At 44.0% G+C, this 16,324-nt stretch overlaps 1 protein-coding gene across 2 annotated transcripts; it reads right to left on the bottom strand.

Moving 5' to 3' along the window:
* Window positions 1–5,924: 5,924 nt before the first annotated feature.
* Window positions 5,925–16,016, bottom strand: dgat1b (diacylglycerol O-acyltransferase 1b). 2 transcript variants are annotated; one of them, XM_062464769.1, is made up of 17 exons: window positions 15,623–16,016; window positions 15,218–15,305; window positions 13,146–13,186; window positions 12,597–12,682; window positions 11,632–11,684; window positions 11,438–11,543; window positions 9,439–9,567; window positions 9,026–9,100; window positions 8,787–8,890; window positions 8,538–8,576; window positions 8,328–8,369; window positions 8,134–8,178; window positions 7,936–8,048; window positions 7,638–7,703; window positions 7,349–7,436; window positions 6,470–6,532; window positions 5,925–6,399 (listed from the first exon to the last, which is right to left on the bottom strand). In XM_062464769.1, exons 1-17 carry the CDS (start codon window positions 15,844–15,846, stop codon window positions 6,235–6,237), a joined length of 1,527 nt encoding a protein of 508 aa, XP_062320753.1. In that variant the 5' UTR covers window positions 15,847–16,016; the 3' UTR covers window positions 5,925–6,234. The 2 variants fall into 2 exon arrangements, with proteins under 2 accessions (XP_062320753.1, XP_062320754.1); XM_062464770.1 differs by lacking the exons at window positions 13,146–13,186; window positions 15,218–15,305; window positions 15,623–16,016 and adding an exon at window positions 12,885–13,097.
* Between the last annotated feature and the right edge of the window lie 308 nt (window positions 16,017–16,324).

The following is a 16,324-nucleotide window of genomic DNA, read 5'->3' as shown; positions in this document are numbered from 1 at the left end:
TGGGTGGCCCAAATCTGGAAGACAAATAAAAATGTTATTACGTACAGTCCTTCTCAAAACTTAACACAACAACAAAATACCTATTTACTTTCTGAGGATTTATTTTTCATTAGAGGTGCAAAGTTGTTGACAGTAGCTCCATAATGGATGTGAACACATTATTAGGGTACAGTTTACAATGTTTTCAATCTAATCCGTTTAAAAAACAGTGATGGTTATTGTTTAATGGGTCAGATGGCTGATTTGTTATGGAGTCGGGCTATTAATCAGAAGGTTGCCGGTTCGATTCATGGCCGTGCAATATGACGTTGTGTCCTTGGGCAAGGCACTTCACCCTACTTGCCTCAGGGGTAATGTCCCTGTACTTACTGTAAGTCGCTCTGGATAAGAGCGTCTGCTAAATGACTAAATGTAAGTGTTTCATATATCCATGATATGAAGCTTGCACTAATAAGCCCTTAACTATTATCCTACTGGAAGCCATTGGTCTCTGTTGACATTCTGTTGGAGTTATAGTTCTTTATGATCCAAATAAATACTTGTTATGTAATATGATACTAGCTGGGAATAGCCAGCCATTATACTCCAGAACGCTGACATATAGATAACATCAATATCAAACTGTGGAGCCCATTAGCACGGGTATAAAGTTATACGGCCTGGGTACAAATATTACTATGAATAATTTCCTCTCAATCAACCGTCATCAGGGTGTTTATTTCCATTGGCAAAATCCCATCAACAACATTACTGAGAGGGGCATCTGAGGTATTGGATTAATTTAAAGTGTTTATTTACCTCATAGGCACTCTTGGCTTTTCTCAGACATGGGAATCAGTCACTGACGTTACGTATTTTTGTGTGCACGTACTGGATGTTTGTGTTTTTGTAGTTATATGCCTTTTCACGCATTATAGTGGACAAACCTGTTCATAAAAGCTTTTGGACATTAATGTCATCCTTAAGATGCTCAATATATTTTTAAGTGAATGTTATTGTTCTATGTTAAAATCATACGTCCTGGAGTTTTTGAGCTTAAACACTTGAACTGGATCCTAAATCCATTCCTGTCCATAGCCACTGTCTTTCAGTGACCATATTTGGGCAGAGCAGGGAAACCGCAGTTATAAGGAGACATGGTGAGGGAGAAGTCAAGAGTTGTGTACTAACTCGAACACAATCTGTCAATGTTCTCTGATGAGGATGATGACGATGATGATCCGACTTAGGAGTATCCGGTCAGTATTTACCTGGTTAAAACCAGATCGGGCCTGAGTGCATTTTACAACAGTCAACACTAGCCCACATTAGATTAACAATTGAGTCCACTGAAGCTAATGCATATAACATGCTCAGCTGAGGGCATAATAGGAATAATGTGATTTATCACATATAACAAGCAATCAGAGGGCAAAAGCACTGCACACATTCTGCTTATGCAAATAAATGGGAATAAATGGGTATTTCATTTTCACTCCCATATTGTTGCATATTAGTCAGTCCTCAAGACCAAGTTAATCATCATTAGTGAGAGCATGTCTTAAGAGAGTGTAATTCAGGGGAAATTCGATATTAACTGCCTCTCGCTTCTGAGGGTACAGAGATAAATGATTCTTTACCCAACTCATTACAGCCCAGTCATTCATAAACTACTATTGCTGATTCTCTAACAGCATGGTTTACATTTGAAAAAAATCACTGAAAAATGAACTGCCAATGGAACACACACCAACAAACCGTGATTTATGGCTGTAACTATAAAAAATAATTATAACAGACAAAGAAAATTTAGTAAAATTGAGGACTGGAGTTTCACCTTTTAATAAATAAAGAGAGGGTCGTATATCACATATAGGTTTCGGTTATGCTGCGCAGAACGATATCATAGGATTCTTGACAAACAAACAAGAACATAACAAATGATTACATTGACGCTGAAGCTGAACTTTTTATGTGCTTACGGTCGCTTTGTGTGCATTTTTACTAGTGTTCGAGCAAAGAACGTAGCTACGTTCAACATGTTTAGCCTTCTGTTGTTTTGGGGAGCATGTAAACTCGGATCAGAGATCCCCACGAGTCAAATCTCAACAGGTCTCTGGGGTGAGATATGTTTCTGGTGCCAGGTCTGTCCCTTTGTACATCAGAGGCTGCCGTTATGCTAACAACACTACTTCATAAAGTTCTGTGGGGGTTGTGACCCGTGCATTCGACAATGTTGTACAAATAAACTGCTCTGTGTGAGTTTTGAACGACTCATTGGCTTAGACAGGATGTTGCATTTTCATGAGAACGATCCCACGGTGCTCTACATAAACAATACATAAAACAATCGTGAATTATCCAGTAGTTTGGTAAAAGTGAAAGTGAGAATACACTAAGTGAATGATAGTCTTAAAATAATTATTAAATGTTTGGGTCATCTTTGCCTGCTGATAGAAACATAAGTACCCCACCTGATCATAGCAGAGACAGTTGTGATGTGATGGTGTTGACTGCAGTGTTCAGGTTTTACCTGTTGTCTTACCTGTTGAATGGGAAGCGCAGGTTAATCTCTGTCCTCAACAGGGCCTCGTCAATCCTCAGTCCTCCTCCTCTTGTCTCTCGTCCTTTCTCTGACCTGTCAAGCACTCATCCCTGATTTTTTACACCCAGAACTCCTCAGCGCACCACTGTCCCAGGATGGACCGGTCTCCTCCCTAACATTAGCAGGGAAACTTCTCCATATTGTTCTCTGTCTCTTTCTCTGTGTCTCTCCCTCGATTTTTCTATCTACTCCCTTGATCAGCATCCCCAGCAACTCCTCTCCTCTGGATCCTTTCAGAGGAAGTCTCTCTCTGTTTACTTTGAACCGTGACATCACTGCGCAAGGACGGCATGTCATGAGGGACTGAACCACAGAGATATTAACGGTATAGGGCTTCTATTTTAATTCTGCAAAGGTCAACTTGAGTCAACTTGAGTGTAGAGAGACAGAATGTAGGCCACTGTAAGAACTAGGCACACACAAGTTAGGGTACTGCTGACTCGTGTTGATGGGGTTCCATCAACGCGTTTATAAGTGCAGGATATTACAAAATTATTGAAAAAGAGCCTTCAGTGGGCTCGTCCTACAGACTCTTTGCTGACCATCTAACCCTGTTCATAGTCACTATACAAATGGGATTTTTCTTAGAAAAAAAACACAATTTAATGTGACTGCACTTTTTGTGACATGATACGATTTCAGTCAAGTGTTAGCAGCAATAATAAGCCAGAGAGAAAGAGAGGCCCCCACCTAGACACATCCATCTTCGAAAATGAGCTTGGGCCGGTGCTTTTTCCACATTTCCTGCTCAGGCAGCTCGTTTGTCTCGCTCTGTCACAGCTTCGTTGTGATGTTCCGGAATTCTCTCTCCAATAACGGATTTGCAGAGTACCAGTGGATTAATGTGAGAGTGAATACGGGGAGACGAAGGAAGGGATTTTCAGACACAGAGCTCCATTTCACCGCCACAAAGACTCCCGAGGACGTGGATGGATGACGGATTACTTTGGCTCTGTGTAACTGAAAGTATCCGTGTTCAGCAGAATGGGATGAGCAGTGTTATATAGGGTAAGCAGCTAGCTGGTTCACATCCATACCAGGGAGATAGAGGATGAGAGATTTGTACGAAATTCCTTTTTAAACACGGGGCCCCTGTCTAACTATGACCACACTTCTACCATTAGACCAAAAGGACTTTATCTAAATTTGAGGTATCTTGAGAGTAGTGCTGGATGTCGGGTCTGTGAGGACAGCAGCTCCATCCTGCCTGCTGCTTTCAGACTGCTAACAGTGTGTTTAACACTGTGTCAGTGTGACAAAGTACAGGTTCCTGTGCTCTTAGTCATGTCCTCATCTCCTTTAGGTATGTGATAAAACACAAGTCACCTGTGACCAAATGTGACTTGTGTTACCTTCAGCCTGAGCTAAGCACGCATACCCACATACCTACACACACATGCACACACACACTCGCACACACAGACAAATGCATTACCCTGAAAGGTCCAAAATGCAACACAATATTATTTTTTTGTTCTGGTTCGGGCCAATCTAGGTTGTGCCAAATATGCTAAGTGCTGTTTAGACAGGCCCTTCACTGCAACATGAATAAACAACCATTTAGTCTTCTGTGATCTTTACATAAACACTGTTAGATTGAAGGACGATAAACAAACTAGTTTAAACCACCTCATACCTTAGCCATGAGATACGTTTGGATCATGGATAGTATTGTCTGGGGCAAGGGTAAGAAAATAATAGTATACAAAAGGGGTTTTGGTCAAAAATCCTAAGCAGAAGGGTTTTACGTGCGCATATATATATTTTCCCCTTCTCAGGTGGACAGGCTGTTTCTGAACCCTGTGTTCTTCTGGCATCAGAATGGAAAGCCATCCATCTTCCTCCCCTGTCCGTCTTTCCAGTCACTCAACAGCACCGACCATGTCCCAGGTCTGCTTTCTATCTGAGGCCTGACTAAAATGTCACGGCACAGATCATTCTCCTGACAACCTACCATGGGATGGTGTAGAATGTGCTGAGGAAATCTATGTATACATATACATCCCACTATATATTATGTATATTTATATTCCATACATAATTCTGCTGGGGAGATGTAGTCTTGAGGGTTTTGAGTGTGAATATACTGTCAGAATGTGATGACATTGGTGTGAGAGAATACAGAGCCTCCCAAGCATCAATCTCTTCAACTGTCTATCGGCCTATGCTCCTTTCTGGAGAGTCGCTTCCTTCTATGTCCCCTAATCCTTATCCATGTCCCCTGTTCCTCTTCCATGTTCCCTGTTCCTCTTCCATGTCCCCTATTCCTCTTCCATGTTCCCTGTTCCTCTTCCATGTCCCCTAATCCTTATCCATGTCCCCTATTCCTCTTCCATGTCCCCTAATCCTTATCCATGTCCCCTATTCCTCTTCCATGTCCTGTTCGCTCCTTTTCACCGATCGGAGACGACTAATTCTCCATAGAAGCCACTGTATCTTTTTCATGCACCATACATTAATCTGCCTCCATCTTGAAAGGACATCCTTTGAGGGAAGTTAATAAGGGAACATGCAAGGAAACTACTTTTTATGATGGAACCAAGTCTGCCGGCGTCTGCATGAGGACCAGTCAGAGTCCAGTCCCTGCTGTTACAGTGTGAGAAGTGCCTCAGGATGTTTTCATGATCCTTGCAATGAGAGACTTAGAAAGGGGGATGTTTGAGTTTTTCTGTTTTGTGCTATACTTTCAAGACATGGATTCTCCATGTCTTGCTCCCTATTTATCCACACACACACACACACACACACACACACACACACACACACACACACACACACACACACACACACACACACACTTACAGAACAACAACTGCTGGTCAGTCCGTTTGGAAATATTACTAGAGGAATGTTAAGAATCATATTTTATTGAGGCCATCTTAATCAGTCTTTAGAATCTATAGCTACACTTCACTGCTGATTAAAGGATAACTTTGCTAAATGAGATTTAGCATCTATTGAGGTTAGGAAACAGCTGCAGGTTATATCGCTAACGCAAAAAGAATGACTTGTGTGACACACACACAAACACTGTACACACATACTGTACACACACACACACATGCTTTCTAAGTCTTCTAAACTCTCTCACTCCTCTGGAATCAAAAGGAAGTTTCCAGTGAAGAGCTGCCTCGGTGCTGGGTGAGTTGCTAAACATGTCAGCATGGCAAGGTGGCAAAGAGGAGACACAGAACCAGCCAGTGCATGCCAATACACCCTGCTTCTGATCACAGCAGCACCTCTCCTGACCACCGGACACCTCACCTGTCAGGACTGGAGGAAAGCTGATGCACGTCTGGTGACAGCACGCCCACCATCAAAAAAACAACGGCTAAATGTACTCATTGTAGACATTTTATTGACATACCATTCAAACTCTATTTATAAAACGATATAATGCCCTCTGTTACAAAACCTTGGCAGTGTTCAATGTGGCCGATAGGAGGAAGTACACAAACTACTTCTCTGATTCCTTGAGGGAGACCTGACGAGATGATTTTCACTTTCACGATGGTTGCTCAAGAACTTGCTTCCGTACTACTCCTAAGTTCACTTCTTTAAATAGAACAAATGTCAATAAGCTAAAAAAAGGCCCCATATCCACTGTTCCAGACAGCTGATACATCATTCAGCCAGGCATGTAGGGGGCACTATAGTGTTCCAGGAGCCTCTGTCTCCACCCTGTGGTGAAGCACGTAGTAGTCATGGACGTACATCAGAACGGCAATGGGCTGGCCAATGATGAGTGAGATCCAGACTGCCGCATTGCCGTAGTTCCCGCTGAGGAAGCGGGCCACAAACCAGGCCAACGGGAGCTGCGTTCAGAGAAAAACAAATCAATTAACGAAAACTAAACATTCGCCTGTTGTTGTCATGTTTCCTTACCTGGGCCATCATGCCCATGAACGCCCACAGTCTAAACATCTTCAGAGGAACACTGACCAGGTACTGTAACAAACAGAAAACAGTATCAGGATCTACACTCTGTAGCTATACAGACACCTAAACAGACATCTAAAAACCCTCAAACACACACATCCACATGAATAGGCTCACACACCAAACTACTATTGGATAGCACAAACATGTTGCAACATTGGTGTATTATTGATGTAAAAAGAGGGAATGGAAGAGACAGGGTAACACATTCAACCACCCCCAGCCCAGAACCATGTCTTCCCCGTCTCTGAAGGTGACTGTGTGTCCGTCCGGTCCTGTCCGCCTGTATCCTGGACTCTCTCCTATCTCAGCCTCTCCTCCCTGCTCTCTGAGCTAGGTCTTATCTCCTCTACCACTACCCAGATAAGCTTCCTTGCCCTGTATTCCTACTCCCTACTCTTTTCTTCTCCCCCCCCCCCCCTCCCCTCGGCTGTCCTCCTCATCCCTGCTCCTTTTTCGCACCCTTCCGCTCTCTTCTCCTCCATCTCTCCTCTCCCCCCTCCTATACCCCTCTAGTCTGTCTTCTTCCACTTATCTCCTCCACTGCTCTGCTCTCCTCTCGTTTCCTTTCTGCTCCTCTGTTCTCCTTTCCTCTCCTTATCTCCTCTCTCTCCGTCCTCCTAGGCTGACCTTCATCCCTCAGCGAGGAAGGGGACTGGCTAGCTGCCCAAAATGCGACACCTCAGGGGGGGTTGTAGTCTCACTGCGACCCCTCGGTCTCAGCGGGATGTGAGGTGTGCAGGTATCCACGCCTTAAAAGCGTCCAAAACGCGAAATGAACGAGGCTGAGAATAAACACCGCCAACTGTGTCTCGTGAGTCTCACCTCGTGAAAGAAGGCAGAGGCAAAGAAGACGGCTGATTGGCTGGCCCACTTGCTTACACCCTTCCGCAGCAAGGGCTTATAGAAGTGGCTTTGGGGGAGAGAGAGAAAGAGAGAGAAAGAGAGAGAGTGGAGAGAAACAGACATAACACAACACAATACATCAGACACCCTTCCAATCAAGAGTCCTTCGACATCACAGCTTACTCGAGGAAGAGAGGAAGACAACGTGTGTGAGAGGGAAAGAGAGAGTGGATATCTTGAGAGCGGAGGAAGGCTTTATCTAACTCACCGTAGGCACCACTTGTGGACAGGGATGTTCCAGTTCTGCCAGAAGTAAGTGACTGTCTCAGAGTTCCTGAATCAAACACAGAAACGTGGATGTCCAGAGATCAATTAGTCCTGTAGTGCAGGCGTAACCTGAGTGAATGACTCTAAATGAGTCCATATGAATTATTGGTGCAATGGATTTATTTCCCTATTTGCAGTCATTGAACTGATCCATTGGCATCAATGCATTGGTTTTGAGAGAAGTGAAACCCAAATATTTGACTGTATTTGCTAATAGTATTTGACGGACGTCATCGTACCACCAGTCTCGGTAGAACTCCCTGTCTCCGAAGCGCAGGAGCTCTGCCGCAAAGTTGAGAGTGGAGTGGAAGAAGGAATAGAAGAAGATCAGCCACAGCAGGTGATTAGGTACCTGACAGAGGGAAGGAAATGATGTAAAGTCGTATCCTTTATAAGTAGCCCTTCCTCATTCTGTGTTTTCCCAACTTTCAACTTACTGCTAGCCTGAGAAGACGCTCCACCATCAGAGACAAGTCCATGTCCTGGAGAGGACAGGAAGGGGTTAATATATACAATGATATTGAAATGGGGGGGTTGAAGAGATGAAATGCTTGTAAAGGAGGAGGGGAGAAGAAATAAACAGATGGAGGTAAACAATGATGCCATCATTACAAAAGTCCCCCATCTGTACCTCCAATGGCTTCATCGAATTCCGTATTATGGGGATCATCCACTGATGAACAGAAAGTGAACAGACACTCAGATCAGAGCACTCATCGTGTAAATATGTGCATGCATATGTAGGTCACAGCTATGCTAATGTACAGTGGATCAAGGGCCTGGATACCGTTAGAACAGAAATCTAAGCAGTATATAACATGCCAGCGTGTTTCAGGCATACCTGCTGTGTTAATCCCACCAGTAACTGTGTGAAGAACAACTGTGGAGGGAGAGACGGAGAGAGCAAGAGAGACAACAGGATTTAGACAACCTTGTTTGAGCCAAAGAAATAGCCCGATATGACTACAGTGTATAAATCTAATCCTATTTGTATTCAGTTATGATGACAATCTGTTCAGTATTCAGTCCCCAGTACTGTGACCCCTGGCGACCAGAAGTTTGCATGCATCTGACCATGTGTGACACTCACCATCTCAAACAGTCGCCTCAGCAGAAAACTCACACGTATCTGCGGTGACCGGGGGAAGTTTAACTCGTAGCACAAGGTTGGAGCCAAAACAAAATAATACAGATCTAGGGAGGGAGGGAGGGAGGGAGGGAGGGAGGGTGTACGAAGGCAGAACGTGAGAGAATGTCTAGTCTGAATATTTAATAGGGTGATAGCAGGAGTTTTATATGTGTGTGTTATTTTACATTGTGTTGACTGACCTCGGATTGTGAGGTTGCCAGGGTAGCACACCTGGCTCTGTTCCACGCCTCCTTTGGAGCTCTGCCAAGACGGACCTGTAGAGGGCGGCATCGCACACACGCTAACTCAACATCAATTCAACCGTAATCCAAAAACATGACCACAGCCATCAATTACCAAGCCTAAAACACTTGAGGTCTTACAGCATGTCAGGCAGTAGATGGCAGTGTAGGAGAGAGAAAGATAGAGAGAGAAAAGGAGAGGGAGAGACTGAGAGAGACAGAGAGATGGCAATTTCAGCAATACAGAGTCGGTCTTGTGTTGCTATTGCTGGCTGGGTACGAATGGAGGAGGAGTCAGTTTAGAGAATGCTGGTTGGCTAAAAAGTAGAAAGATTGGGGAAGTGTGGAGGACACACACCCACACGACTCACAGGACAGTGACCTGGCCAGTCTCCGGACCTTGGCATGACTCATCTCTCGACACCACCTGTTGACGTCCTTATAGGAGTAGAGCTTCAGGAACAAAATGGTGTACACCCCCAGCGCCAAAGCCCCTCCCACTACAGACACACACAGACATCAAACAGACAGATATTTAACAAGGTCATTGAATACCAGTTTGCTTTCATGGTTAGAATTCTCGAGTGTATACAGACAAACACCACATGTCTAAACAATATTGGTTTTACAGAGTTGGAATGTAGTTAACATGAAAGCTTTCAAATACAAAATTTATATTTAAGTACTGCAATCTCAAGGTGGTGCAGGCTTAATGCAATCTAGTGTCACTGGGAAGCAACAGTTAGTGAAGAATGTCTAGGTAAGTGTAAGTTCAAATAAATTATTTCATCCCCCTCAGCAAACTGGTACTGTAGTCTTTTATAACGTATGTGGTTAGCTGTCAAGGGCTAACAAGAAGCTCAGGAATGTCATTATTTTGGGTCTTCTCTGCCATCTAAACAGTTACATTAAGTCTTTATCTAGAGATGACATTGCACATTAATCTCTGCCAAGGGCTATAACACTTAACAGTCCTCTCACACCGTATCCAGCCAACAATCCTGCAGAAGAGTCAGTAGAACCAGACTAAGCCTTTTATCCCATACCCCAGGCACCTCCAGTTAGACCACTGGTCCCTGTGTCCTTGTAACCCACTGTAGCACTGTATCCCCCAGTGAGACCCCTCTCCCAGCCTAGCCTAGCTTAGCCTAGCCTGCCACAGCTTTATCAATAGCAACCATATGCTATGTGCTACGACGACATCAATAGCGGCCATATGCTCGATGGAAACGGCCGTGCTGGAGTCCGCAGGATGGCATGGGCACAGAGAGACAGAGGCTGGCGGCCGTGCCAAGCGGGGCCTGCACGGACCTCTCTCCTGACCTTGATGTCGGAGCAGTGCGCATGGAGGAGGTACAACCGGCAGATGGCACGTCTCAGTGCCCTCCCAGAGAGATGGCAGATGAGAGGAAACGGGCAGGCTGGGGAAAGGGGGTATGCGACCTGTGCTGGTGACACACACTTACACATCCTCTGCTGACAAGAGTTGAAGGCTGAGTAACCTGTATGATTGAGTTGTTTCGTGAAACGTAGACCCGAGTTGTTTTAAAACGGGAAAGTATGGAGAAAGATGTTTTACGGCCAAAACTCTCGCTGTTGCTTGCTGTTGTGGTTAATGTTTGCCAGATGCCACCTGTGTCTGGGTACATGTGACAACCTTGTCGCACACTGTTGAGAACATACTATGTTCCGTCTCCAGTGCAAATAGCTTTGTCGTTACATGGATTTTTCCTGACGATTGCCATGATGACAGTGGGCCAGGGGTGGCCATCTTGGCGGTCCAACGGCCTGGCAAAGTCAGGTTGACGTTGACCTCTCCCTGACCCTGCCTTTTCTGGCACCTGACATCTCTCTATGCCACTCCTCTTCTGGCACTCTGACTTCCCTCCTACTCCCCCCCTCCTTTCCCCCCTCCCCCTGGGACTCATTCAGTCATGACTGACTAGGCCCATTCATGTACTAGGACACACTGGGATGAGCTCATAACACACCAAAGACAGGGAATACAGAGATTAGTCTAGGAGTTAGGGCAGGAGTGAAGCCAGATTTGTGTTGTGACAAAAGATTTATTCTACCCTTCCCTGTCCTATCCTCTCGAACCTATCACATCTCAAATCCTACCCTAATTTAGCAGTTCCTTTCTCCTTCTCTTATCCAAACCTATACTTATAACAAACATGATTCAGCTAGTCAAACAGGATTAGGATTGAAACAAAACAACCAAAGGTCGGTAGCTTTCCATGAACAGGGTTGGGCAGACCTGTCATTTTGTATCCTATGCATATCATATCACATCATACTGTATCCTATAACACAATCCCATTGTATTGTACTCTATTTGAATTCTATTGTTTCTTCTCCTAAGCGTACCTGGAGTGATGGAGTCCACCATCAGCACCACAAACACAGGGAAGGCCAGAATGATTGACAGGTTGGTGGAGTGGATCATCAGGCCCAGATGCTCTCCAAACCTGCCCTGGAAGAACAGAAGAACATTAACATCACTGCTCCCTCTCGGCCAACACATCACACAAGACAGGGTGTGTGACGTGTGTTCACCTCACCATCGAGAGCCATCTCTCGGTGTACAGGGTGACCAGGATGAAGACGTTCGCCACTGGAAGAAAAAACAAACGGACCCCTTTAGTGTCGCTTCTTGTGGTTTTGGTGTTACTGTACTGGTCTCCCAATCTGAAGCTGCAGACCCACATCAGTCACAGAAAGAAGACGAACCAACCCTAACTATACAGTATGTTCTACACCCACATGATACAGTATGTGCTAGACTTTTACTGCAATATGGGAGAAAAAAAAGTTGCACAGTGAACACACACACAAACTCTCCCCTGAGTTGTATAGTGGGTTTATTTCTTAACAACCAAGAAGCAGGTTGCACCAGTATGTCATCTGATCTGGTGTTTGGTTAAGATGATTGACTTCCTTTGTTCCTACCGGCGTGTTCTTCTAGTGAACACCCACAAAAAAACTAATAGTTTGTACAAGAAACAGTACACTGCATCCAAAATATCTAGTGTAAGAAGTTGTTGAAAACCCACAGGGTTCTGTGTATGAATCTATCAAGGTTTGCCTTCAAATCAACAGAACGACTTGAGCGTAATAACGGGTTGTAAAAGAGGCCCTACGTTATGTCTGAATGAACTCTGCTGCTGCAGTGGATCTGCCTATGGGGTCCTTTCGAGGACAGAGTTAGATAGTCAGCTCCTGGCCAGGAATCTCCCCCCCCCCCCCAAAGCCCCCCCCCCCCCTCCCCCTTATCTCCGGGTCTGCAGTAATAGTGCAGTACGGTGCAGGGCAGTGCGGTAGCGTACATTAATAAACTGGAGCAGGTGTATGTTCCTCTGGAGAAGGCTGCAGCACTGCTGACTGTTACTGCCCTCCTCTTCCTACTTCCCTCCTCCTCTATCTTGTCCTCCTCTCCTGATCTGGAGGAGGGATGGAGGGAGGACTGAGGAGAGGGGAGGTAAGGGGCATTGAGGTGTAGAGTTCTGCTGTGGCTAATATACTGTACCGATGACGAGGCATCCCGCTGGCCAGCTATAGGGGTCCTTCACGAAAAGGGAAATCACTTGTATTGGGTCCACTAATATGCCATACCTGAGAAAATAGTGCATTCAGTTTTTAAAGCATTTGAGTTTCGCAAGATGTCAGGGTGACTACTTTCTCACACTTTAAGTGGTATGTTAGCAGTACTGTAACTGTAAAATCAAGTTAGGGACTATAGCATGGTTTCAATGAATAAACAACAAAGTATTTTGTTTTCATAACACAAGGGTTATTATGTATAGGTGTACAAAACCGTAATATATAGTTGTCATCTGGGCAACAGCAGCAGCATGCTAGCAGTGGACACCCCAGCATATGGACACAGCAGTAGGGCTACAACATCATACACACTCCCTCCATAGGAGACCTGGCTGTTCGCCTCATGTCACTACGCACACACACTCTCACACACACATACAAAGACACAAACACACACACACACAGTCACTGGGACAGCAGCATTGCAGAAGACATTTCATCCCATAATGTCCTCCTACCTGTCGGGTGCACTTACTTTAACAGGTTTTCAAGGAAGAGTCGAGCATTGCTCAAGACCTGAAACACAATGTTTGGCAATGAACTTATGAATCTAATATACAGGACTGTGTTGTGATACATATACGTTCTATGACAGCATGGATCTGTGTGAGTCTGATAGGGATGAAGTTCAGGCTCTCTCCTTTTTGTGGATCTTTTTTTATCTCTTTTTCCCCATTCTCTCTCTTCCTTCCTCCACATAACAAGACTGTATTCGAATATTTCATTACGGGGCACAAAGACATTTAGTGGGAATTAGATAAAAGTTCACAAAGTATGAAAAAACTCCTCTGACGACAAAATGATCTTGTTTCAAAGCACGGATTAGCGGCTGCCTCAGGAGCTCAAACGTATTCTCTGAGGGTTTGAAACTCGCTAAGCTGGCTACAGCCCTGATCTGACAAACACTCACATAAACTAGCTGTTGCAGAATGTTTATTTTTGGATGTATGATTAGCCTGAAAGATATGACGTGTGTATGTGTGCAATTTGCCTCTAGGGGTGCTGTTTGGCTTAAAAGGTATAGAAGAAACGGCTAGATAATGCTTGCCTACACGTTTTCTAATAAGAGAGAAAGGTGGTTCACAGGATTCAAAGCCAAAGAGTAGGATGTATAAACATATTTAAAGCCAAAACAACTGACTGAGATGAAGACCAAGTTATCGTCATTTAAACTAGCACTAGATCCTAATTTTAATTGTGTGTGATATGCTCAGGGGACGACTATCCACAATGACCTCAGCATCATTTGCAAATCCTTGAACCCAACAACTGTTTCCACCATTCAAACAAACATGACGGTTTTAGCCTGTCCTACTGGTAGAGGCTGGGGAGTCAGAAAAATATCCTGCTGTTTCCCCTCCCTCCTCTCTGACTTCAAAGCCAGTTTGAATTAGCAGCAACAAAGCAAGGTTATTAACAGAGTGATTAGGCAGCTACAGAAGTTGTCCCACATTCAGACGGAGAAACTGAGACGACTCGGGCAAATAGCAACAGTCAGAAAAATGAAGCAGTGGGGTAGCCTATATCTGTAGTTTTGTCGATCGAGCATGAAGAGACTCCATGTTTCTAAATACAAATACATGCTGTATTTTCAGAAATACACAAGATAAACAGGATAAATGGTACTGTAAATAGTTAATTATCAACCATTTTATTGACCAGCAATCTCCCCTTTGGAGAATTCTTTTATTTTAACGTATTTGTGAGTAAAGGTCTCTGGTAACCTTGTGAGTAATTGTATGTTTTCAAGTGAAAAAAGGTCTTGTGCAGAATTAAGAGTGAAACAGGAAGGGGGCAGATGATGAAAATGAATCGGTTTGTCAACCTATCAGAGGGATATCGTGCCCCTTCTGGTTCTCCTCACAGCATCTGTTGGAACAGATTCCATCCAAGGATGGAAAAAGGGACAGCCCTACTCAGCTTCAGGGCCTAGAATGGTTTTGCAGGGTGGCTATTGACAGGGCCTTGTGCCTATGTCAGACATTACCTACAACACATTTAGTTTACCCCTCAAGAGGTGAGGAACATATTAAGACCCAGAGTGCTGAGCAGAGGAAACAAAGTGCTGAGGACTTCCCAAGCCCATTTTGTGGATGCATGTTCGATTTTTGCTCCCCACCCCAACGACACCAATGCACTGTAGCGTGACACAGGGTTAGGAGGTTTCAATTCACTGCTCCCAATGGAGTGTCATACTGAGGGGTGTGCCTGCTGTATCACCCAGGCCTGCATTGTCACACAATACTTGCCACCGTGTATACTGTCTGTCTGCATTGATACGTCATAGCATAAAATACATTGAGAAAAAAATAAAATCTAAAATGCACTCTTTAACCACTTGCATAGTTTTGTAAAGTTGTAGAAGGTTTTCGTACTAAAAGGTTTGCTTGAAACAGATCAAATAAATAGAAAATGCTCCTTCATATTGTAAGCTGCGGTAAGGTACTTCCACACAATGTGAAAAAATGATTTATTTATTTAGATGTTAAATAAAACAGACATACAACTCATGGAAATATATCTACTGATAGTGAACCATGTTCTTACCAACATCACAACACACCAGTTGAGGACGCCTCTGTAGTTTCTGTAGCCACTAGTGGAGCTCAGAAGGGACTCCTGCACAGAGTGGCAACTGTGGATAGGTTGGGAGGGGAAAATATATTGAACAAATATTAGACCACTAAATAAATTCGGCAAATAAGTGCGAAGAATCTGACGCAGCCCCCCACTGTCCAAGTAATACTTGACAACGTGCGCCGGAGTTCAAATCAAGCATTACTCATAACCTAAAATGCCCTTTCCGCTGCTCAACACTGGACTTGGTAGCCAAGGCTATGGGCATAATATTTCCTTCTGTATAGCACCATTGTTGTAAGCGACGTATTAAAAATATTTTATAGATTAATTAGAAATGTACTTTTCTGTCATTGCCTTGCCAAGTTATCTTACCTCAGTGACTCAATTGGAGCAGTCTTCCGATTTCTCCTCTCCGTCGGAGTTTTAGAAGACGGAATTTCGGATACATTTTGCTTAAATACAACGTTATTACCGTTTCCCTGTACGTTTTGAATACCCTTTCTATTCATTCGTTTTAATGAAACATTCTCTCTCGCAGACGTAATTGTAGCCCTCCTTCTGCGGGTTATTGGCCCAACTTCGTCCATGTCATTCATTTTCACAAAGCAACATTTGTGTCGCACTTTTTTCCTTAGAATTTTGAGTTGTAGCCTGTTGCACTTTACCTTCTCTCATTTTACAAGCAAAGTTCGTCTGACATTGCTTAACACAATTGCGAAATCACATAGTGGTTCCGTGTCTAGGCGTGACTCAAGTGCAGGCGTGGCAACAATGAAACACTTTTGGTGGCTCCCTGTACCCCTGGCGTCGAAAATAGGTGGTAGGTCGGTGAAAAAATGTATAGCAAAATGCTACTTTTACGTCTTAAAACCGGCATTATATAGGTCACTTCTATAAATAGTTTATAACCCACTGTTGTGCATTTTACTGTGCAATATACCTGTAGCCTGCATTCTCTGAGAGATCAGTTGACTATGGAAGGCTACTCCAGCTCCCATCAAAAGTTGCTTGTGTAAGTCAATCAATTTAATTGATTTTCCTTTATCAGACTTAGCTGCCCAAACTCTGATGAGA

This window comes from Osmerus eperlanus, chromosome 7, assembly GCF_963692335.1.
Source record: "Osmerus eperlanus chromosome 7, fOsmEpe2.1, whole genome shotgun sequence".
Taxonomy (NCBI): Eukaryota; Metazoa; Chordata; class Actinopteri; order Osmeriformes; family Osmeridae; genus Osmerus; species Osmerus eperlanus.
Note: the sequence above shows the minus strand (reverse complement) of the source record. Positions and strands in the feature narration are given on the sequence as shown.

Coding starts and splice junctions, on each gene's coding strand:
- dgat1b (XM_062464769.1), bottom strand. CDS start 15,846: ATGAATGACATGGACGAAGTTGGGCCAATAACCCGCAGAAGGAGGGCT. Junction 15,306..15,622: donor GCTCCAATTGAGTCACTGAG/GTAAGATAACTT, acceptor ACCTATCCACAG/TTGCCACTCTGTGCAGGAGT. Junction 6,400..6,469: donor TCATGGGCATGATGGCCCAG/GTAAGGAAACAT, acceptor CTCTGAACGCAG/CTCCCGTTGGCCTGGTTTGT.